The 24,475-nt window shown below is 46.2% G+C and overlaps 1 protein-coding gene across 2 annotated transcripts in view; it reads right to left on the bottom strand.

Annotated features, from left to right (window-relative positions):
• Window positions 1–6,794: 6,794 nt before the first annotated feature.
• The window catches only part of Reck (reversion inducing cysteine rich protein with kazal motifs), a 65,280-nt gene continuing 47,599 nt past the window's right edge, over window positions 6,795–24,475 (bottom strand). For both annotated transcript variants that reach the window (XM_057790914.1, XM_057790916.1), the window contains 10 exons: window positions 23,879–24,015; window positions 21,888–22,028; window positions 19,535–19,723; window positions 17,866–17,988; window positions 15,980–16,151; window positions 13,377–13,569; window positions 12,074–12,284; window positions 10,589–10,662; window positions 9,016–9,171; window positions 6,795–8,267 (listed from right to left, as the gene is read on the bottom strand). In XM_057790914.1, coding sequence (XP_057646897.1) covers window positions 8,061–8,267; window positions 9,016–9,171; window positions 10,589–10,662; window positions 12,074–12,284; window positions 13,377–13,569; window positions 15,980–16,151; window positions 17,866–17,988; window positions 19,535–19,723; window positions 21,888–22,028; window positions 23,879–24,015 — 1,603 coding nt within the window. In that variant the 3' untranslated portion in view covers window positions 6,795–8,060. The remainder of the gene's footprint in view (window positions 8,268–9,015; window positions 9,172–10,588; window positions 10,663–12,073; window positions 12,285–13,376; window positions 13,570–15,979; window positions 16,152–17,865; window positions 17,989–19,534; window positions 19,724–21,887; window positions 22,029–23,878; window positions 24,016–24,475) is intronic.

Below are 24,475 nucleotides of genomic sequence, written 5' to 3' on the forward strand. Positions count from 1 at the left end.
AGACAAACCTTTTTCTTACCATAAAAAAATTTAAAGACTTTTAATAAATGGGAACTGAGTTGAACTGATTAACAAATTACAAGACAGTTAGTTCTCTCTCTCTCTCTCTCTTTGTGTGTGTGCTACATATACTTTAAAATACATTTATTTGGGGCAGGCATGGTAGCACAGGCCTTTATTCTCAGCGCTTGGGAGACAGGAGCATGCAGATCTCTGTGAGTTTAAGACCAACCTGGTCTACATAGTGCGACTTCATCTTTAGATTTTGATCGTGTTGGGTGTTTGAGTGTGGTGTGTGGAAGTCAGAGAACAGCTGCTGAGAACAGGTACTTTCCTTCCACCATACGAGCCCTGAGAGTCCGGCTTGGCAGCGAACGCTATTACCTGATAAGACATCTATCTCTCCAGTATTTTCTCTTCTCTATGCTTCTGTATTTTAATTTTTGTGGCAGGCTCTCCTGTGGCCTTGGCTGGTCTGGAGTTCCCGGTATAGCTGAGTCTGACTTTGGAGCTCGGATCTTCCTGCTTCCACCTCCTGAGGCTGTGACTACCGGCTGTATCCCTAGCAATTACACACCCTAGGAATTAAAGTGCACTGGTTTAGGCTACTGCTGGTTTGTTCAACAGTCTCAGTGAGTAGCCCAAAGTAGCCTCATGCCACCGCACTCACTCAGGTGCTGGTCACAGGTCAGGACTGCGCCACCACACCTCACCAGACTCGTATCGAGTTTAGATGTGTCCAGTAGGTCAGCCCAGAGCCACACACTGCCCTCACTGTCCCTCAGCTCTGTCCATCCCGATATACTTCCTGCCTCTTCGCACTTCCAAACAGGAGCACAGTGGACACTGGTGCCCATCTGACTTAGGGGACTTGTAGTTCTGGGTAGGGACTCCGACCCCACTGTTCAATTCTCTGTTCCATTTTGCTGACAAATTCCCATTGAAATAATCAAAGGAGCCCAGCGGGGATACTTATCACATGTAGGATCTCTAGAAAGCTGTTTCAGAGGAACCAGAACTGCAAGGCCACAAGGAAACAGCTGAGCCCAGAGGAGCCATTCACCGTGTGCAGAGGACAACTGTCAGGGGCCATTGGTCTCACGACTGCCTTGTTCAGAAGGAGAGGGCCAGAGACCTGGCAAGGCTAGATTCCTGCCTTGGTGACATCTGGAGACTCTATGGGTGGTGTGCTGCGGACTCTGTAAACTGGTTCGGCCAGCAGCATGCCAGCAGTGTGCCAAGTGGATTTAGGCATTGTTAAAGCTGATTTCTACTAAGGACAACTCGGTGGCTAGAGAGGGAGGTGCTGCTAGGCCAGAAGTCAGGGACAAGAGACAAGCCACAGCCAAGGCCAGACACCAAGAAGAGAGATTAGCCCAATTTGTGCTTTGTCACCTAGCCCAGGCTGGCCTCAAATTAGCCATATAGCTGAGGATGGCCTTGAACCCCTGAGTCTCCTGACTCCAACTCCCAATCGGTTTATCAATTTCTTGTTGGGTTTGTCTCATTTGAGAACTCCTGACCTGGGTGTAACTCAGGGGTAGAGTATACTCAGCATAGGGAATCCCTGAGTTTACCCTCAACATCACTAAGCAAACATGAGATTTCCCATTTTCTTCTGATGCTTGTCAGTTCTGACTCTTACATTCAAGGTTTGTCTTACTTTTGGATTGTGACAGAGCATGTGGAGCTGGCCTTGTTCTCTCCCTGCTGTTCTCTATTATTTCTCCCTCCTCCTTTCTCTTCCTCCTCTACCTCTTCTTTGTGGAAAGCAAATAAGGAACCTTCCCAGCAGTGACCTCCCTACAAGCTCGTGCTTATTGCGAGGCTGTCCCTCCCTCTCTGGAAGAAAACAAACCGAAGTGCTGGGAAGAGGGATGACTGCTACTCTGATTGTGAAATGCCCAGGATGCTCTACAAACAGCATGCTCTCGGCCTGCATCAACTTAGCCTTGCATGCTCTCGGCCTGCATCAACTTAGCCTTGCATGCTCTCGGCCTGCATCAACTTAGCCTTGCATGCTCTCGGCCTGCATCAACTTAGCCTTGCATGCTCTCGGCCTGCATCAACTTAGCCTTGCATGCTCTCGGCCTGCATCAACTTAGCCTTGCATGCTCTCGGCCTGCATCAACTTAGCCTTGTGTGTTGGCCTCTCCATGGTCCTCTGTCCTGCCACAGGATGCTCCTGCAGGGGAAACAGCACCCAAGCACCCAGACCAATGGGAAGATATTCCAACACACACTCTTTGGATGACAAAACAAGACAACAGAGAAAGAGGAGACTGAGTCAATGGGTCACATTAGGAAGAAGGAAGGGTCTATGACATTCCTCAGCCCCCAGCCCATCGTAGGATCTTCACATGGGTTTAGGTTTGGTTAGAGGCAGAGGTGTGTGTAACTCAGACCCCAACCCTAAACAAACTCCTCTCAGGGTCAGCATCTGAGTTAGTTACTGTTCTATTGCTGTGATATTACACCATGACCAAGGTGACCTAGAAAAGAAAACCTTTAATTGGGTTTACAGCTCCAGAGGGTTAGAGTTCAGAGGGCGGAGCCAAGGTGTGGAGGCAGGAACAGCTGAGACCTCACACCTCAAACCTTAAGTCGGAGACAGAGACTATACCAGTTTGCTTCATGTACTTTGAACCATTTTATTTGAAAATAAACATTTATGGCTTTTATCATCTTAATAAGTTGACCTTACCGCTCACCCCAGAGATCAAACTCAGGGACTCATGTATGCCAGGCAAGCATTCTACCACTGAGCTATAAACCTGGCCCAGTAAATTAGTTCTTCTATCATTGAAAAAGATCTCTCTTTCCTCATACTTCTTCATGGGAAATGCAGGCTTGATATCAGTGCAGCTGTCCTAGCTTTCTCTCAATGCGTGTTTGTTTACTGTAGTCCTGGTGATGAACCTAGGGCCTTGCACAGGCTAGGCAAGCTACCTCTGAGCTGAACTGTCCCCAGCCCAGATCATCTGATTTTTATCTTTTAACTTTTTTCTTTCAATAAATTCAGAAGACTATTAATGTACACAGTAAAAGTAAAGTTACTTTTACGGTTCGTAAAATTAATCTTTACTAGTGTAAAACTTGATTTTGATATATTTTCAAAGTGTACTAGCTACCTCCTTTGTTACCAAATCCTTGATAAGAAGCAACTCCAGGAAGAGGTATTTATTCTCTGTTGTTTGAGGGGATGCAAACTCCTCAAACCATTCCTGTTATGAAGGTATGGCAGCAGTGAGGATACAGATCACACAGCAGCCAGAGCGAGGATACAGAGAGATGGCAGGAAATGGGGGCCGGACTTCCTCCAGCAAGGTTCCGGGTCCTTTCCAAACAGTGCCACCAGCAGGAGACCAGGAATTCCAACACACAGTCTATGGAGGATATTTCACCTTCAAATCATAGCGGCAGTCAGGGTTTCTCTGTATAACAGTCCTGCCTGCCCTGGAACATACTTGGTAGAGCAGGGTGGCCTCATACTTACTGACATCCACCTGCCTCTGCCTCCCAAATGCTAGGCTTAAAGGCATGTGCCACCACCACTGGTTTATTTTTTCTATGATAGTCTATACCCATTTTATTTTCTTTCTTTAGCACCTATGATGTGGGATTCCCCTCTGTATGTTGTGAATACCATTGGTTAATAACAGACTGCTTTGAGCCTATAGCAGAGCAGGGCAGAAAGAACTAAGCAAGAAAAACCTAAGTGAATGTTGGGAGAAAGAAGGGCAGAGTCAGAGAGAAGCCATGTAGTCCTGTCAGAGACAGACACCGGAACTATAGCCAGTAAGCCACAGCCACGTGACAATTAATAGAACTGGGTTAAATTAATAGGTAAGAATTAGCCAATAAGAAGCTAGGGCTAATGGGCCAAGTAATGATTTAATTAATACAGTTTCTGTGTGATTATTTTGGGGCTAAGTGACTGAGAACTAACTAGCAGCCTCCTCCAACACATCTAAGCCACATTTTCAAGCATATTGTACCTGCTCAGAGTTTTTTCAGTCTAGACCTGGCTTTCCGTGAGCATGCAGCATTCTTTGACTGCATGAGCCTATATCACAGGGCAAAGCCATCTGCTGTTTGTCTCCAGTTACCACACAGTGCTGGTGACTGGTGTAGAAGGAGATTGCTCTTTCATTTCCCTGCCACTGAGACCCAAATAATCACACAGAAAGTGTATTATTTACAACACTGTTTGGCCAATGACTCAGGCATATTTCTAGCTAGCTCTTACATCTTGAATTAATCCATTTCTATTAATCTGTGTATTGCCATGAGGCTGTGGCTTCCCAGAAAGGTTATGGGTCTTTCTTCAGCAGATACATGGCATCTCCTTGACTCTGTCTATTATCTCTATAAACCTCTGTTTGGATTTCCCACCTGGCTATATTCTGCCCTGCCATAGGCTGAAGCAGCTTCTTTATTAACCAATGGTAATAAAACATATTTACAGCATACAGAGGGCAATCCCACACCAGCCTGGCTCTGTCCCCCTCAGGTTGGTCCTCTTTGGTGAGCTAGTGGCTAGCTCAGCCCTCTGATCTTCAGGCAAGCTTTATTTGTACAAACAAGCTATCACCACGTGTGTGTGTGTGTGTGTGTGTGTGTGCGCGCGTGCGCGCGTAAGCATGCCACAATGTGCAGAGGCCAGAGCACAGCTCTGCAGTGTTTGCTGTCCTTTCACTTTTATGTGGTTTTCAGGAATTGACCTTAGGTAGTCAGGTTTGAGTGGCAAGTGCCTTTACCTACTTAGCCATCTTACCAGCCAAAGAATATAATTTTTTAATCTATGATCCATTGAATCCATGGATGTGGAACCTGTAGATATGGTGGGTTGATTATAGTTAATCTTCTAAAGAATGTAAAATCTACCTCATTAATTTAATAAATATCACTTAAAAATATAAACATCAAAATTTTAAGTAAATATCACAAATTATATCTAGCTGTATAGAAATGGAATAATTCATCATGACCAAACAAAAACTAAGGAATAAAGATGGTATAATAACAAGAAATATCTTTACATATACATTCCTTGGATCCCAACTGGTAGACAGAGAACTAACTCACACAAGCTGTCCTCTCCACATGTGAGGCATGGCATATTCACACCCAAACATACACATATAAAAGTGTAAAAATTACATTTATAAAAAAAATGCGAGCAGGTTCTTCTGACCTTCCTTCCTTCACCTCCCAGGCACTTGTAACTGGGACTGGATTTTCTGAAACAGGAGAGAGCCCTGAGGACTGAAGTGAGGCTGTGGAATAAGAGGCGATGTGTGGAGTCTATGTCTTGTCTGGAAATGGAAGTGCACCCAGCAAAGCCAGAATGGCCGCTCCCTTCTTGGGAAGAAGAAAATAAAAGTGTTCTCATATCAAGACTCTAGTAAGTAGAAGCTGCAGAGGCTGGGTGTTGAAGTGCGGTTTGTGGTCAAAGCAAGAGCCCTTTGCCATTTAACTTACCCCCACTGCCTTGTTTGGCTTGGCTTTGGCAGTCGTGCAGCCCCTGGACTAAGTAACTAGTCTAGCGTGGGAGTCTGACCTCATCTTGGCCACAGAAACAATGGATGGATGTGGAGAAATTTCTTCTAATAAGTAGTTCTTATCCATAAAGCCATAGGTGATAAAAGGAGACACTGTGGCCCATTGCCTTTCTTCATGCTTAGAACACTGAAGGTCTAGGGACATGGCTACATCACTCATGTTACAGATGGAAGACAGGTCTTTCTCTCAGCCGCCCTGTCTTCCTCCTGCAAGTAAACTCCAGGGCCCAGGAATCTCTACCTCAGCTTAGTCCTTTGCCTGTAGATGTCAAGATCACTGCTGGGGCAGGGGAGGGGGACTTTCAGCAAGAGCTGCACTTGCTTGGGTGCTGGGAAGCCACTAAGATTTAGCACAAGGCAGTTAGGATGTCCACTTTAGCATCAGGGCCTTGGAGGACATTAACCCCCAAGCTAACCTGTTTCTATCACCATTTGGGGGTTCTTGTGATTACAACCCCAGAACAGGACCAACTTCAGATCTCTCATTCATACATTCCCTCACCCCAACCCAACCACTGACTTCTTTCCCAGGCCATAGTATTCCTGCTTTCCTAATACAAACCCCAGTCAGACCTGGTTCTTGTTCTCTACTCATGAGGGAAGACCTCGGTGGTAAACTGCATTAATCAAGGTACTCATCAGCCCTCCCCATGAAACATACGGCACCACAGAAATACTTTACATCCCCACCCATAATTTCTGCTCAGGAGCAGTCACGTGACTTGCTTTGGCCACTAAACTGCAGGCAGAAATGACTGGGACTGGTGGGTAGAGACTTGAGGGAAGCTCATGGTTCTGTCTCTTCTCCCGTCAGTGAGGACACAGGGATGGGAGCTGGGGTATATACGGCGTGAGGAGAACTACAGCCAATGTAGTGGATGAGTGACAAACATGACAGGGGCCTAAGTAGCTGAGGTTAGCTCATCATGAGTCCCTCTGTCCCCACACTTCCACACTTCACCCTGGAGCTGGAACATGAGGCCAATGGAACAGACCTGCCTATCTGTTTCTGTCCTGGAACAGTTGAAGCTAGAGTTTGCTCCTGATTCTACCACTGCCTGCCCTCTGAATGTGCTGGGTGTTCAATACAATTGTTCCACTCCCCCAGAGGACTTGGCTTGGGATGATGTCACTCCAGAACTTCCCACTGTACACACAACTCACTTGAGGGTGAGAAACAGTTTCAATCTGAATGTCCACATTACCTGGAAATACACATGATCATATAAAATTACTTTTATTAAAATAGAGAAGCTTTCTAGCATATTGCTGAATACTATATATAGTATATTACAATATACTATATATAGAATATATATACAATATAGTCTAGTATGTTGAAGACATTTAGACAGAAATAGGTAATTGCAACAGAGGCTACATTAACATCAGCACTGAGATCCTCTGAAGGCTTTAAGTGCCTACTTTTCAACAACATTTTGGTATAATAAGCATATTGCTATATTTCAGAGGGTACATGTAACATTGAAAAATACTTCATGTAAAAATCTAAGTTCAGGTGCATACAAACAAGAAGTATTACATTAATAGCTTATTTCAAACTGTGAAACATTCAAAGTATCCAATTCCTTAGACAACATGCAAACATTTTAATACTTAGTCTGACATTTTAAATATATAAACCACATTCTTTATAATTCTATATAAAAAGAAAGACAGACATTTATCCATAATGTGCACACCACAAAAAGCAAATGTGTCTTCATGAACGGAAAGTATAGGGCTAACACATATGATTGTCATTTTACAAATATGGCTATTCACCTTCTTCATAATAAAATTAAGAAATCATGTACTATTTACATGAACTACTAATTATCTTACTTTTTGGCAATTATATAGCAGCAGCAGTTGGTTTAAAGTCTCTGAACTTGGTGAGTACTGACGAGTGGCTAATATAAAACTGCACGACACAATATACTTGGATGAGTGGGGCTGCCCCCGTTCACAGGCACAAACTGCAAGCAGGTACGTGAGTGCTACTTGGTTGCCTTTGCTAAGCACATTAGAGTCCTGCCTTAACTTTCCGTGGAATCAGCCTGTGATCATGTCAAAGAAGCTCTCTCCCCTTCCGTACCGTCCCAGAAGTGGCTTTCCACTGAGCCCTCAGCTTCCAGACACAGAGACAAGCACAGCACAGCCTCAACCCTTACAGGACACGAAAAGGGGCCTCCTTCTATAAAGTGACCATCTCACTGACCAGTGACGGTAACTTTCCTTTGGAGAAGCGGACTCATCTACTGAGCAAAATGTAAACTGTAACCCAGTGGCCCACCAGCAAGGGATTTCCTTTATACTGGGGGAGCCTAGTTTATCATTTCAGAATCAAGGCAAAACCCCTAACATTGGCAGATTAAAAAAAATACTGTGTAGGGCTAAGAGGTGACGCGTGCTCTTGCTCGGCCACCAGCTAGCAGTCCTGACGTCTTTCACAAGGTGGGACGGCCGAGTCAAGGAAGGCAGTCAGGGACGAGTTCAGAGCAAGTACACAGTGAGGCCCAGGCTAAAGAGGAGCAGGGAGGGGCAGGGAGACCTGCCCCCAGCAGCAGAGGATGGAAGGCTTCTGGAGACCTGCACCTGGGAAATGATAAGGGCAGAGAGGGGGACATGGGACGCCAGAGTGGGGCTGTCGGAGTTGATGAGGGACTCGATTTTCTCTGCTTCCTTATTGCAGGCCTCAATCTGCAAGAGAAAGATCCTTTCACTAGAAAACCTCAGAAAAGGTCCAGTCAAGCAAATTCCAAACACATGTCAAAAGGAGAATGACCACAGAGACAGTTTCTTTTCCTTCTGCCTTTACTGTATAGTAAGGTTAAGTCCAGGCCTTAACTTATTACACACATGTAGGGCATTAATGGAAATCAGAAACTGCATGTCCACTACCCTAGTCAGTCAACAATTTTTGGTTTTGCACAGTGCCATAGCACCCACTGCCTACCTCTAGAGACAGTGACCAGTTAGACACAGCCGTAGGGATGCTTTCCGTAGGCATGGAGACAGGGTTGGGATGAGGCAGCTGGAACTGCTCCCATTCACCCTTCCCATGAATCCTCACTACTTTTACCGAAACTTGGACCTACAGAGTGAGGTTCCAGGGCACCCTGATCTGAGAGGAAGAAGGACTTAGGGCCCTGGAGACTGCCTCTGACGGATCTTCCTCCAGAGAGACTAGAGGCTTTGGCTTGGCCCATGCCAGTGTCCTACTCCCCAGGCCTTGGCTGCCTCATTTGCACAAGGGTGGGGTGGACTTAGTGTGCCCAGCCTCAGGCCCCAGAACAGACTCGGCCATAGAGGCTGCCTTGCTCTTTCCAAAGTGCTCCCGTTTCCTCACTCTCGGTCCTCTCCCAGCCCTGCTTTGGGTCCCCCACCCTCACTGTAAGTTCACCAACTCTAGATTGACAAATGGCTGCAGAATGTGTGCGAGCCCCACCTGCAAAGCTTTTGGAGAGTGGTCGACAGGAATAATCAGGATCACAATTTCGGATTCGATGCTCAGGTATCCAAACACATCACACTGTGGGACAGACACGTGCATGCGGATCTTCTGAAGAATCTCCAGAACTGTTACTGGCTTCTTGTTGGTCACCTAGGAGACATTTCCAGGACCTGAAGAGGAAGCCTCTTGCTGCCTAGGCTACTCCGTCTGCTTCAGCTGAAGCTGGAGAGGCTCTTTGACCGGCGCTCGGCACCAAGTTCGGCTCTGCTGGTCAGAATCCTGCCACCCAGTGTCCAGTGAATGGGGTTTGGGCTGTCTACAGAGGTGTGCAGCCAAAATTAACCCCCACCAGAAGTACTCTGGCTTGAGCAGGGTCTTGCTGTATAGACCAGGCTAGCTTTAAACTCATAAACCTCTTGCCTCAGCCTTGCTAGCTTTATGGTAATCGTGTACCAGCATAAACAGCTCAGAAATGCTGTTTATTTATTTAGGCTCTTTCTGTGTTTGAAATAGGGTCCTAAGTAACTCAAAAAAATTTTAAAAAATAAGCCGGGTGGTGGTGGCGCACGCCTTTAATCCCAGCACTCGGGAGGCAGAGGCAGGCAGATCTCTGTGAGTTTGAGGCCAGCCTGGTCTAGAAGAGCTAGTTCCAGGACAGGAACCAAAAAGCCACAGAGAAAGCTGTCTCGAAAAGTTAAAAAAATTTTTTTTAAAAAATAATTATTTGTAGGTATATCTTATATGGGTACATGTGCATGTGTGCAGGTACCACGGAGGCCAGAGCAACAGGTGGCTGTGAGCTGCCTGACGTGGGTGCTGGGAACTGAGTCTGAGTCTTCAGAAGGGGCAGAAGTGCTCTGCACAGGCGCTGCACCATGGACCCATCTTCTTGTTCTTCAAGACAAGGTCTGTCATTGGCTAGGAGCTTGCCGAGGACCTGGGTCTGAATGTAAGAATTCTGCATGTGGTGGGACACACTTACAATCTCAGTGCTGAGGAGGCAGAGACAGGAAGACCCCGGGGCCTGCTTGCCAGGCATTCTGGCTGATGAGAGAGATCCTGTCTCTAAACACAGGCAGAAGTGACAGAGGAAAGCACCCAACTGAGCTGTCTCTCCAGTCCCGTGAGCACTTCTCAAAAAGCACCTGCTCTGAACTGGAGGGAAGCAAAGTCCCGTGGAAACAGGTGACAACAGACAGGAAGGGTCCTCTAGGTAGCGGCAAGTTTCTGCTTATTACATCACTAAAGTCTTGGCTCCCAAAAGGGAAAGACAGACAGGGAAGGTAGCTCCTAGGAGGAATGGGTGCTGGGATGATGATGGGTGCAGAGACCATCTGGATTTCTACTACTGCTGGCCTCCTGGCCGTGACCATGCTCTTTGAGCTGGCAGAGACTTTTCCTAAGAAAGCACGTGGCAGGGAGGAGCAGAGGTCAGTTACCCTTGTTCTGTTATGATCTGTATGACCTCAGGTTCTTTATCTCTGCACAGGGACAGGACATCTCCTCTCCAGGATTCCTGAGTTTAGCAATGTGCTTTCAACAGTACCTGGCATATGGAGCAATTTACCTTAGCAATGGTGTCCAGTTTTACTTTGTCAAATAAAACCCGTAACATCCCAGCACACAATGGGCAACAAGCACCTGTAACAGAAAAGAAATCATTTTTGTGAGTTCAGAATTAAAGCAAGGAGAATCTAAAATGACTGGTGAAGTGGCCTTCATCTGTCCTTCCTGATGGTTTATCTGCAGCTGTGCTCGACGACCAGCCCAGGATCCTAGAGCCATCCCTCCATCCTGATACCCCCCGCCCCCCCCCCGGAGGGCAATGCTCAGGACAACGGCACACCAGACCCGCCCGCTTCTCATCTCATGCTCTGGTCCTGCTCAGAAACTTGTGCTGGGCCTTCGATGTTCTGTCTGCACAAGGGAGCTTCAGAAGTTCCGAGTGCTTGCTCACATGAGATTTTCCAAACTACCATAGTGAGGGACGAGACAGTCAAGTCTCATACCACATTTAACAGAGTTCACCATCTCTTCACTCCATCAGGCAGTTCTGGCTTGGCAGTTTGGATCTGCAGGGAGCCTTATGTTCCTTCCATGGAATGTGATCTCCACGAGGGAAGAGGCTTTGTTTGTTAACTGCTGGGTCCCTGGTGCTTAAAAGAATGTCCTGAACATAGTGGAGGCTTAGCGAATCCTTGGTGAGCTACAGAGGGAGACTTGGAAGACCCAGGGTAGCCTGTGTGTGCGGGTCTGGAATGAAGGCTCACTGATGAGCATAATTCACTGTCCACTGTCTACAACACTATGCTCACAGCTGTCTGTGTGAACAGAGCCTTCTGGCTGCACAATTAAGTCAACTCTCTTTGCTTCTCTCAATTACAAATGTTTGTGTTCATCAAAACACTTCAACTATCCATTCAACTACTTGTTAATTGTTCAGGTATTTTAAAATAAGTAAACCCAGCATTTAACCCAGTATTCCTAATTTTTTTATTTAAATGCTACTTTTCCTGCTTATATATTGATGCCTGATGTAAGATTTTGATAGAAAAAAGCTGTTGTTTTCTTTTTAATTTTAAAAATAGATCCATTCATTTGATTTATGTGAATGTTTTGCCTGCATGTATGTATGTGTGCCATGTGTGCACTTGGTGCCAGAGAGGTCATAAGAAGACATAGGATTCCCTAGAACTCTAGTACAGATGGCTGTGAGCCACTGTATCGGTGCTAGGATTTGAACCCAAGTCCCTCGGAGGCAGTTCTCCCCTATGCTGTTCTGATGTCAGCAGAGCAAACACTAAGGCAGTCCATAGCTTTGGAGTTAGTTCTGAATAACTGGCACGTGGGTCTCTTGAACATTTTGTTTTTCTGGACAGGGTCTTGTACTGTACCGCAGGTGCCTATATCTTCCTGTCTCAGCCCTGAGTGCTGGGATTATGACTTTTCAAAGTTTACAGGCTGCTGAACTCTCTTCTCAGGGCTCATGTTCTAGGGGTGGGTCAGCAAATCTTTCTGGCCCCACCCCTGCCCCCGAATACTTCCAGCTTACCAGGTGGAATGATGGGGTTGCAGCCTATAGCTGAGAGTGAAGGGCACTTCACTGCAGCACACTCGGCCACAGCACTGTGTTCAGAGAGGACCCCGACAGCCTGGCACGGCCCATAGTAGTCCACTGCCACACGGTCCGAGTAGGCGGCACACACACTGCTGTAGGTCTCACCGTTGTGCCCACAGACAGGCTCAGTGGCTCTGCAGAAGGGCTGAGGAAAGACAAGTAACTCTTAGCCGGGAAACTCCTGTGAACACAGAGTGTCCTCACTGTGGTTAGGAAGTGAAAAGACACAGGTCTAAGTTGTGGGGAGCCTCTAAAGCCCTGGAGGTGGAATTCATAATGGGCTGTCTCAGGATGGAAAGCCTTTGAAACTTGGGTGCTCATTCTGAAACAGAAACAAGTCAAAATATCCCCTTGCCACTCCTTCCCTCAGATTCTCTTAGTAGTCATGGAGGACTGAATAAAAAGATTGCTCTTCTCTCCTGAATCAACTGGGAGCATGGGGACCATGGGAGACGGCTGAAGGGGAGGGGAGAGAAAGGGAGGGGAGCAGAGAAAAATGTAGAGCCCAATAAAATCAATTTTAAAAAAAAAGATGGCTCTTCATACTGGATGTAGGAAGGGAGGGACGGTAGAGCGATGAGCAGAGCAGTACCTATTAGGCAGTTAGACCTCAGAAACACCCCAGAGCTGAGAAGACTGAGCAAGGATGAAGAGAAGGGGGCAGTCAGAGCAGATGGTGTCTGTAAGCAGGACACCAGCTCCAGAGGAAACAGTAGCCAGACAAGCCGAAGGGGCTTTCTCTACTGTGGATGGAGAGCATGTCTAGTATTAGTGGCTTGCAGGCAAGTGATGCTGGACCAAAGACGGGAGTCTCCCAGCAGAGGGGTCAGCAAGAACCAGGAAGGTGGTGAGGGGCTCCAAGGAGGCTGTCCTGGAAGCTAGATTTCACAAGCCTAAAAGACTGAGGTAGGCCTGTGTGAAACAAGTCTTAGAGATTTGCATCTCACTTCAACACAGCGGGAGGTAGAAGATGGGAAGTAGGAAGTGGGGGCACAAGTGGGGAGATCACTTTTCTTCCTTATTTGTTTTCTATGGCAGCCCACAAAACTGTGAACAAATGAATGACAATGACCAAACCGGGTGCGAAGCCTTAGTCTTTCCCTAGGAGTGACTTGAAGCCAGGGTCCACTTGCTTCTGTCCTCCTCCACAGAGCCACACTGCTCCCTTCTCAGCAGAGGACTCACTCTGTGGTCTGGAAAGGTCATGGCATACGTGGTTTGGCAGCGACTGACATACCTGGCAGGGGCCTCTGTAAGAGAGGCTCTTTCCTCTTTGGTACAGCGTGCAGAGATTGCTGTGCTCCACGTGCTCCGTGTCACACACAGGATCTCGGACCTGCTCACAGGTGAGCTGTCTGTGCACACACTCATACTGGCTACAGCCAAATGTATCAAAGGTTGTCAGGCAAACTTGCGGTTTTGGCACACATCTGAAAAACGATGAAAACCAGCCGGTGAACAGAAGCATGGAGGACTGTGGTGGATGTGGGTGGCACAGGAAGCCAAGGAGAGAGACAGGTCAATGGAGTGTATGAGAAGAGCAGTTAGACTAGAACATGGCAGACACACTGCTCAGAGGGAACAAATGGGGACACACAGAGAGGGTGTTCTAACTGGAGCCTGGTGGGTAAGGAGGAAACAAGCAGGCGAGGCTGATGAACAGCCACAGCCAGGATGTGGAGTGGGGAGGGGTACGCAGGGTGAGGGTGGGGTGGTAAAATAGAGGGTAAAAGCTGGGGAATCATACGTGGAGCACAAGTCCTGATATGAGTCCAACAATGGGTGGGGTCCAGCACTGAGGTCATAGTCAATAACAACACATCACTTCCAGATGCTTCAGTTCTTTAGGCAAGGTCTCCTGAAACTTCCTATACTTACCAGGCTGACCTTGAACTCATAAAGATCTGCCTGCCTTCTGAATGTGGGTTTAGAGGAGTATGACACCACACTTGTCTAGGTACCTAATTTTTAGCTTGATTAGCAGGAGTCTATCTTAAGAAAGGCTTCACTTTTCATACTAAAAATTCAGGCTTCTGTGCCTCCTGGATAGGAGGGTTGATGCTGGGTGCTTCTGCACTGAGAGGATGCCACAGAAGCAAGTCCTTTCTAGAATGGCACCTGACAAGGAAGGTATGAGAGCCAAGGGTATTGGAGAATACTTGGTAATCCAGAGAGAACAAAACTGATCAAGTTGAGTATATGGAAACAAGAGGGCTGGGGCTGATGCGGGTGCTCAGGGGCAGAAACACATGCTGCACAAGCCTGATGGATGGCCTGAGCTTGGCCCCAGAGCCCACACGAAAGACAGCTGTGGCAGCCAAACCTGCAGTCCCAGCCCTCCTACAGACAGACACATGGAGGTGTGGCAACACACACACACACACACACACACACACACACACACCTGCAGTCCCAGCCCTCCTACAGACACATGGGAGGTGTGGCAGCACACACACACACATACACACACAAACACACACCTGCGGTCCCAGCCCTCCTACAGACACATGGGAGGTGTGGCAGCACACACACACACACACACACACACAAACACACACCTGCGGTCCCAGCCCTCCTACAGACACATGGGAGGTGTGGCAGCACACACACACACACACACACACACACAAACACACACCTGCGGTCCCAGCCCTCCTACAGACACATGGGAGGTGTAGCAGCGCACACACACACACACACACATAAACACACACCTGCGATCCCAGCCCTCCTACAGACTCATGGGTGGCAGAAACAGGAGGCTTTCCCAGAGCACCTGAAGTACACAATATAGTCGCGGAAGCAATGAGAGAGACCTCATCTCAAACAAGACAGAATAAAAAATCAACTCCTGAAAGTCTCCTGTGGAATGCATGTCCACACTCACAAGTACACATATATACACATATCATACATATATACTATACACACACCAAGAATTTTCTTACAGAAATAAGAGGATCACAGGAAAAATCAGAGAATCTGGAGGGCAAATTTAAGTAAAATGATCAAGTCTGTCTTGATTCATGCTGTGTCCTAATGTTTAGAAAAATGTGTGGTGTTTCAGTAGATATCTGAGGGAATATAAACTTTTCTTTAAAAAAAACCCAAACCAAAATTATTGCTTTGAACAGAGAGCACAAACCCGTGGACAAAAAGAAAAGGTGTGATTTGCATTGGGCAAATAAGCTTCCTCTCCACACCCCAGGTTCCACACCGGGCTCCCTTTCCTAGAGGCAGCCATTCTCAGCTATGCCTTCCTTTTTCTTCCAGAGATATTTCACACAGGTAAGAACCTTTGCAGACAGTGATCCAAAGGGAATGGGGAATGTGTTTTTTCCTTTTTCTCCTTCCTTCCTTCCTTCCTTCCTTCCTTCCTTCCTTCCTTCCTTCCTTCCTTCCTTCCTTCCTTCCTTCCTTCCTTCCTTCCTTCCTTTTCGTTTTTGGTGCTGGGAATTGAACCCAGAGTCTTACTCATGCTAGGAAAGGGATCTTCCACTCAGTTACATCTGAGCCCAATCTGTGCATTGAAAACTGGCTCAGAGGCTGAAGAGCTGGCTCAGTGGTCAGAGGAACCTTGTTCAATTCCCAGCACCCACAAGGCAACCCACAAGAGCCTGTAATTCCAGTTCCAGACCTGAAGCCCTCCTCTGGCATCTGAGGGCACTGTATACACATGATACATAGATCTCTCCAGCTTCAATGCCCCAAGTGCTGGGACTACACACGTGAGCCAGACTGCTTCATCCCCTTTTGCATTCTCATCGTGTGGGACACGAACAGCAGAGACTTGAGAAGCACTAGTCTTTGGCTGAAGAAAAGCAGTAGCATTTAACTTACCTTTGGCTTTTTGGGCAGGGGTTAGAATTACAGGGATCCTTAGAGACACAAGGTCCAAACTCAAACTGATGGTCTTGGAGACCCACACAGCGGGCGATGCAGGCACTGGGGTAAGTGCGTCCATTCTGTGCACACACTGGGACAAACTGATCGTCACAGTTACAGGGCAGACCTGAAGGGAGGGAACAGACTCAAATGAGCACACACACCCCTTTCTATATGTCTTGATGAAGGCAAACCACTAACAAATCATGTTAAAATGGAATTGTACATAAACTCAGGAAAAAACAAAAGCAAAACAAGACAAATCTCTCCCACAATCCTTGAACCCTGAAATAGTTTTTTTTTGGACAGGGTCTCACCATGTAGACCAGGTTGGCCTCAAACTCAGAGATCCACCTGTCTCAGTCTCTCCAGTGCTGGGGTCTAAGGTGTGTGCCACCATATCTGGTTCTGATAAAGACTTTAAAGAGAGTTAAGTTCTATATTTATTACAGATAGCTATTTCTCTGCAAGATGGCATTTCTTTTGTCCTTTTCACTGCTACTTAATGGTTGGGTGTCTCCAACACTGACCCAGGCAGAGAGATGGGTGTCTCCAACACTGACCCAGGCAGAGAGATGGGTGTCTCCGACACTGACCCAGGCAGAGAGATGGGTGTCTCCGACACTGACCCAGGCAGAGAGATGGGTGTCTCCGACACTGACCCAGGCAGAGAGGCTATAGGCAGAAATGATAAGGTTCATTTTCCTGATCTGCCACTTTCCTGATCATACTTGGAAACCAAGTAACTGAAGTCTAGCTTGGGAATTTCCTGAATGTTAAAAGATAATACCAAAATAATACAAAATTTTATGACTGCCTCTCTCCAAGTCATGTTTAGACTGGGACACTAAGTCACAAAAATCTCTGGTACAGTTTTGGGCTAGTAGAATCCCTTAGAGTCTGCCAGTTAAACTGGCATTGTTTGAGTTACTGCAGAATGGCAGGGACCACGGGAAACATGGGTCCTTCCATAAACACTTTTAGATGTTATTTATAATAAATAGTAAATGACTTCCAAGACTTTAGTCCACTCCTTAATCCCCACATCCTACTGTGGCTTCTCTAGACAGAATGAACAGCAGACAAGGAGCAGCTGAGAGGCAACAGCTGCGGGAGCAAGGCGCTCATGGGACTCACGTGGGGTGGGGCACCCTGAATGTCTACTTCTGTTGTTGCCCTCACCACTCTGCAGGGCTTTTTTTATTTCTGATGGGCTGGCACAAGGCTAGTAAATCCTCTTCTTGTCTTTCTTCCCCACAGTGTTCTATCAACCTCAGAGAAGGAATCGAGCTGCCATTACACTGGTGAAAACGGGGACAAGCAGAGCTACCTAATACCAATGCCATTTTTCCTGGGAACCAAAGGTATGTCAGTTCTTGGAAAGGCAGACACCAGGAGACTAGAGAACAGTGCTGCTACCACTGCTGCGGCAGCTTCAGAGGAGAAAAGGTCCATCAGAGCGCCAGGTTTGCATCTGTCGGCGCTGGTGTCAGCACAACACCATATTCTCAAGTACTGTAAAGTCGAGAAAGCAGTGCCCGGTATTGTTTGTGGGAGCCTAAGCAAACAATGTATGAGGAAGGCTGGAGAGAACCCGATGAGAAACAAACTTAGAAAGTACACGGACACCTTAGACTGCCTCAATAGGGCTGCATATGGGCTCCTTTACAAACAGCGGTGGGGGAAGCAGAGAGTCAAAGAGGATGGTATATTGTACTCAGATTTGATACTGATATTACTATGTACATTTGCAGTTAGGGCAATTCTTGCAATGCCTAGAAGAAAGATGAGTGCAAGGAATGATGGCCCCTGGAGGATGGGCTCTGGATGCCCGAGGCTACCTGTGAAGGTGCTACGGTCATCATCTGAACTGTGCTCACTGAGGCACGGACGGCCGAAACACACTAAATTGCCAGCAAAACAAGAACAGACGTTGCAGTCAATATTGAAGGATGTTCCATGACCTAAAAGAAAGAAAACATCAATCATATTATGTACCAAGAAATAGACTACAGGAATGTGAGATGGCTCTGTGGATAGAGAAGCTTGCTGACAAGCCTGAAGACAATCCCCAGGACCTATGGTGGAGGAGAGAATCAATTCCCCCAGGTTGTTCTCTGATGTCCACAGATAGGCTGTGGCACGGGCACACATACACAGAAATACACAGAGACACACAGAGACACACACACTAAAAAATAACATAAATTTGTTTCAAAGTTTAAAAAATCCTAAATCTATTACATGTATGAATGCACGCGTGTGTCACAGTATGAATGTGCATGTCAGAGCACAAATTTTCAGAGTTGGTTCCTGCCTCCCAGCACTGGGGTTACACATGTCTGCCACCACGCCCAGCACTTTTACATGGGTTATGGGGAAATCAAGTTTAAGCTGTCTCAAAGTGCTTTGCCAAATGAACCATCCTCCAAGTACCTCAAAAAGTTTTAGATCAATTCTTAAAGAAGACTTCTTCTTATGAATACATAAACTAGGGACTTAAATCTAAGATATTTATTTTGAGACAAGGTCTCATTGTGTAGCCCTGGCTGTCCTGGAGCTTGCTATGTAGACCAGGCTGGCCTCAAACTCACAGAGATCTCATGTCTAAAAGGCAGCAGTATATTCTTAGAAACTATCTTTATTGTCCGCAGATTGTCTCCTCCCAATCCAGGTTTCCCTATATATATCAGGCTGGCCTGGAGTTCACTCTGCCACCTAGGGTGGCCTGACTCAGAGCAATCCTCTCAGTCTCTCAAGTGCTGGGATTGTAGGCATGAGCCCCAGTGCCTAGCAGGGCAGCTGTATGAGCATCAGCTGTGAAGTAGGGTAGCAATGCTAGCAATAACTACATAAAGAGGAACTCAGCTAATTAAGAGATACTGTGGGTCAAGACTTGGCATTATGCAACCTGCTTAGGAATTTTTTTAAAAAAAAATGCTGGGCGATGGTGGCGCATGCCTTTAATCCCGCACTCGGGAGGCAGAGACAGGTAGATCTCTGTGAGTTCTAGACCAGCCTGGTCTACAAGAGCTAGTTCCAGGACAGCCACAGCTACACAGAGAAACCCTGTCTCGAAAAACAAAACAAAACGAAAAAGTCATGGCATTATGCTTGGCACACAGTCAGAGTTCACTGAGATTAACCAGCAGGCTCTTCTTGGGAAGACTACTTAGAAGTCCTAGTCCTTGTTGGTTGTGGTGGTGCCTGGAATCACATCACTCAGGAGACAGAGGCCAGAGGATTATTGTAGGTTCAAAGCCAATCTAGGCTATGTGGTGAGCTCCAGGCTAGCCTTGTTAGATAATAAGATCCTGTTTCAAATAAAATACCCTCCTACCCCTCTACCCCCCACAGAGTGTTCTGTACAGTTTGAAAAGTCCTGTCCTGGAATATATGATGCATAGATTGTACTCTTTAGCAAGAACTCATCTAATATTCTTTGTGCAAAGTAAAGATAACCAGTCTCAGACTGTAGTAAGACCAAATACGAGTATGCTTAAGACTCACTTTTTCTTTTTCCTCCAACAATACAAGACTTCTGGAGATCGATACAGTGCATCTCCATACAGTTTTCCAAGAGGCCACTTTGTCCACAGGAACAGATCTTGTAACAACCAACTTCCCCTGCAGAGGACGGCACCTGGATCAGGGTCCCCTGACGGACAATGAAGTCAGAAGCTTCTCCCAATTTGCAACCTGTATAAAAATATAGACAAAACCCAAACTGAGCTGACAGTGTTGTTCTATGACAATGCTTCACATCACACACACTTGAAGTCTTCTAGGTGTGGGTATCTCCTAAAGACTGTAAGATCAGGTTACAGAGCTAGAGAGATGGCTCAGCAGTTAAGAGCACTAGCGGCTCTGTCAGGGGACCCAGGCTCAATTCCCAGCACACACATGGTGGCTCACAACCATTATAACTCCAGTGGACCCAACACCCTCTTCTGGCTTCTTTGGGCACTGAGTTCTCACGGTCCACATACATAGATGCAGATAAAACACTCCAACACATAAAAATGAATAATTTTGAAAGATTATGTTTATAGAGCTTTTACCAAATTAAGGAACTGCTTTTGCTCACTGACAAAAAAAATATATATCCTCTCAAATAAAATTCTATGTTCTATGGGTGATTAAGGACTTGTACTCCGAAGTTAACTACAGTTTAATACAAAAAACATTAGGAAGCTACATAGCTTTGGCCAAGCATAGTAGTACACACCTGAACTTGGAAGGCTGAGGCAGGAGAATGGCTTGGGCTACTATGTAGTGAGATCTTATCAAAAAATGAACAAATAAGCAAACAACAAAAACATGGCTTTTTACTTCTTTGGGTCAAACATATTTGAGAAATGATAAAATGTTTTAAATGAAGTGTATGAACTGACTATTTCTTAGAGCACTTTTGACCAGGACAATTTTTAGTGATGGAACACAAACACACAACTATAAATTCAAAGAATAATTGAGTATTTGGATGGGCTTAAGGAAAACCCATTTTCTAGATAATGCATTTTTAATTTATCATAAAATGGACTTTCCGAGCTTAACAAACAATCTGGAACTCTAGCATGTTATAGAATACAGAATAGAGACACTACCATTGTCACTATGTCCATCTTCTAGGTAAAGAAGACACTGGCTAAGCTCTAACACAGTGTCCGTGGACACTCTGAGGTTTAGAACGCCCACCCTCTCCTTGCAGCTAGACTCATCAGTGTTGGTAACTGGCACACTATCGTGTTATTCAAGCAGATGTCATTTAGACACCACACTTAGTTCATTTTTTGCTCCTTTTAACTTCTAAGATTTAAAAATGTTGATTCTAACATGATAAACATCTTCAACACAGAAATAGATAAGAAAGAATCACAACGTTACTACAACTAAATTCGGAACAAGTGACAGAGGTAAAGACTATCAAAATTCTATGAACTACATTTTTCAGGGGCTAAATTTTTGACTCAGTGGTCAAGCACATCCCTGTAGTGTGCAATATGTAATATGAAGCAAAACTTGTCTGCATTTCTTATGATTTTTTTTTTTTTTTTTTTTGCTGTTTTTTGGTTTTTGAGACAAGGTCTCATTATGTAGCCCTGGCTGTCCTGGAACTCACTCTGTAGACCAGGATGTCCTCGAACTCACAGATCTACCTGCCTCTGCCTCCCGAGTGCTGGGATTAAAAGGCTGCACCATCACAGCCAGCTGTTTGTATGCATTTCAACATAACATTAATCTTTTTGTTTTTATTGAAATAGGCTCTCATGTTGCTCAGGCAGACCTCAAATCCCTTCTGCAGCTGGGGGTAACCTTGAATTCTGGAAACTTTAGCATCTACCTCCCAAGCACTGGGATTATAGGAATGCACACGCACACCAAAACTGTTCTGTTTTTGTGGCGCTGGGGAATGAGTTTCCAAGGCTTTGCACATTAGGCAAACGACTCTCCTGCAGAGCTCTAGTCATGGACACGTGAGCCTTTACAGAGAGGTCAGTGTCACAGTGAGTACAGCATTCTTCCATGTGCTGCAGAGAAGAAAAGAACACCGGGAACAATGGATAGTCTGTTTTTCAAAAACTTCTGGCATGGATGAGAAGGTACAAAGTACTGGCTCAAGCTTCTCTTTTCCTCTGTAGTCGAGACCCTATAACTTGCATTGACAGCATCAGCTTACAATTGAAACGACAACTTCTATGTGTCTTTGTTTGAATAAATACATTTTTTCATGGGAAATGCTTAAACATTACAGGAAAATACAGAAAAAGTCCCTGTAACCTGGGTGTAATGACAACTCTAATAGGGAAACACCAGCAGCATGTCTCATGCCCACCCCACTCCTGTAACCTCCATCCCTTACCTTGAACACAAGAATATGGAAGGCAGGGATCTCCAGACGGACACCCTTTTCGGTTCACTTCACAGAGCTCATTGGCTGGGCAAGGATTTGGGTTACAGGGATGAGTCACTTCTTCTATGATGTTACCTAAAGCACTTGGCCCTGAAAAACCCCAAACAGATCAGTGGACCAATCTAAAAGAATAAATACCAAGTCTCCATGTTATCTGGCTTCTTTGTGGCTGAATAAATGGAGGGCTCACAGGCACAGAGCAAGGCCTGATTTTGACAAGCCCTAACTAAACCCTGGATTTCCTCATCATTCATCAGTTTATCACAACACAGCCAATCACTTATTTATTAGCGGGACACCTACAATATACTTAGAAGATCCTGGGTACTAGGTAATAGAGACACTAACATGGGCTAATATCTGGAAGAGAATAAGGTAACTCATGTAACTTAAGTGGTAAGTTGTTCAGAGATGAGACATATTTGGGATATGGCAATCAAGCATGTATTTATGTGTAAGAGGGATACTATTGCATGTGAAGGACACTAATGATAATTATATCATACGAACCCCAGAACATAATTCTATTTACCTTCTGAAACCCTGTGAAGGAAGAGAAACACTACAGCACCCTTCACTCCCTCCTGCTGAATCAGCCTCCTCTGCAGACCCCACTGCTCTAAGCCGCTAGGGCTTTGCTTCCTTGATGCTCAGCCCCACTCAGACTCAGCAGAACTGCGGGGCGTGGCTCACCAGCCCCACCACTCTGTACAGGTTTCCGGGGAACTTCCCAGGCCACAAGGGGTTCCCACCTAGCATGCTCTTTTTTCAGTACTGGTCACAAAAGTTAGGGGACATGGTCTTTTTATCTTGAGAGAACCTAACAGATACTGCCGGCTAAAAATTCGCCACCCTCTCTTCTCTTTTGTTAATAGATTCTTAATTTTATTCAGGGTGGTTATGGGTCCAAAGCTAAAAAAGATCACCCATCTGAGTTTTTCATACAATACAGGTGTCCCCTGAGGTTAAGAAGTTGCTTCTCATCTTTCCTCCCATTTATCAACTACAGTAAGCTGGGTAAAACGCCAGTAGCCATGGTGTGACGGTAAAGTCCATGAAGTAAATCTGAGCAGAGCGGAGAAGGGCGAAAGGCCTGATTCCTGTTGTTGACGCCACCAGAAACATCCTGGACTTCTCGCTCTGGGCTTTCTGCGCTTCCATCTGTTCTGTTACGGGCAGCTGGGCTTAATCATAAGGGGGAACGGCAGCAAGCAGGCTCTTGTTGGCCAGCCAACGGCACTGCCGCCCCCTGGTGGCAGCCCGAACACTAATTATCCCGCTGCTCCCACTGCTGTCTAGGAGCTCCTGGAATCCCTCCATGAGGGACCCGGCTCCCTGGCAGAAGCATCTGGCAGGAAGAAGCTTAAGTAGTGAGGCAAGCTCCGCTTCCCTTAGGAACTCAGCGGGCTCAGCTCCTGATGACAAAAGCTGACAGCTTCCTAGGGGAAGTTTCATGTTCTGGTGACATCATGCTCTTTAGAACTCCTGACTGGTAAAAAGTTCATACTTCCTCCAAAAGATAAAATACAACTTCTGCTTACAAATTTTAAGATGACAGTGCTAATCACCTAGGAGACAAACCTCTGGACTCCTGAGAGTGAGAGAGATTAGACCCGCCCTAACGGACAGCCCCATGCCATAAACTGGGGCCCTGGACTAAAGAAGAGAAGTGAGCTAAGCACCACCTCTCTGCTTCCCAATCAGATCTCCTGCCTCATACCCCTGCCACCATGCTGCCCCTGTATCCTCAGACTGCGAGCAAGATACACCCTCTTCCTTTAAAATGTTTTGGATGATGGATGAGTATTTCTGCCACAGCAACAAGAGAAGTACCTAACGGGGCTGGCAGCACCACACACAGGGTCTCATCCAAGGCAAAGGGCAAGGGCAGGGGTGAGAGAAGCCCCTGAGCTGTAAGAGCAGACGCCCACACTACTTACTGAGGTATGTATCCAGAGGGATGCAGTTCTCCAGGTCATCTGCAGGGGACAGAAACTCACAGATACTTTCAGCAGTGTGGTCTTCAGGGAATTTGTTCTGGTCTCCACATTTCTTGAGAATTTCTACACAATCTGATCTTAAAAGAAAAACGCATGTGCATTGTGGGTTCACAGCACTGCTTCCTGCCTTCTGGTCAAGACTGTTTCTGAAAGTTCTCCGGAGGAGTTTTCCTTTAGCAAGCTCTCCCAGCTGGTTAGGAGTGAGGCTGGTGAACTTCCAACTGCAGAGCAAGTTCAAAGCTAACTTCCTGTAATCTGAGATCAAAGGCCTTGTTCAAAAATTAGTTACTGCTCCAAGCATGGTATATCTTTTCCCACCTTTAAGAGGAAACCGAGCTAGACTAGCGTGCTTCAAAGACGGCCCTAGTCTCGGGCCCTGTCAGGTGCTTCTGCTCCCTTCTCACTTGAACACCTTCTAGTCACCAACATCAAGGTGCTTGGCTTTAACAACCGGCTTTAAAACTCTTCTTAGTCTAGGGGCTAGAAAGATGGCTCCACAGTTAAGAGTACTTGTCGCTCTTACAGAGGACAGGGGTT

This window comes from Chionomys nivalis, chromosome 16, assembly GCF_950005125.1.
Source record: "Chionomys nivalis chromosome 16, mChiNiv1.1, whole genome shotgun sequence".
In the NCBI taxonomy this organism is placed as follows: domain Eukaryota; kingdom Metazoa; phylum Chordata; class Mammalia; order Rodentia; family Cricetidae; genus Chionomys; species Chionomys nivalis.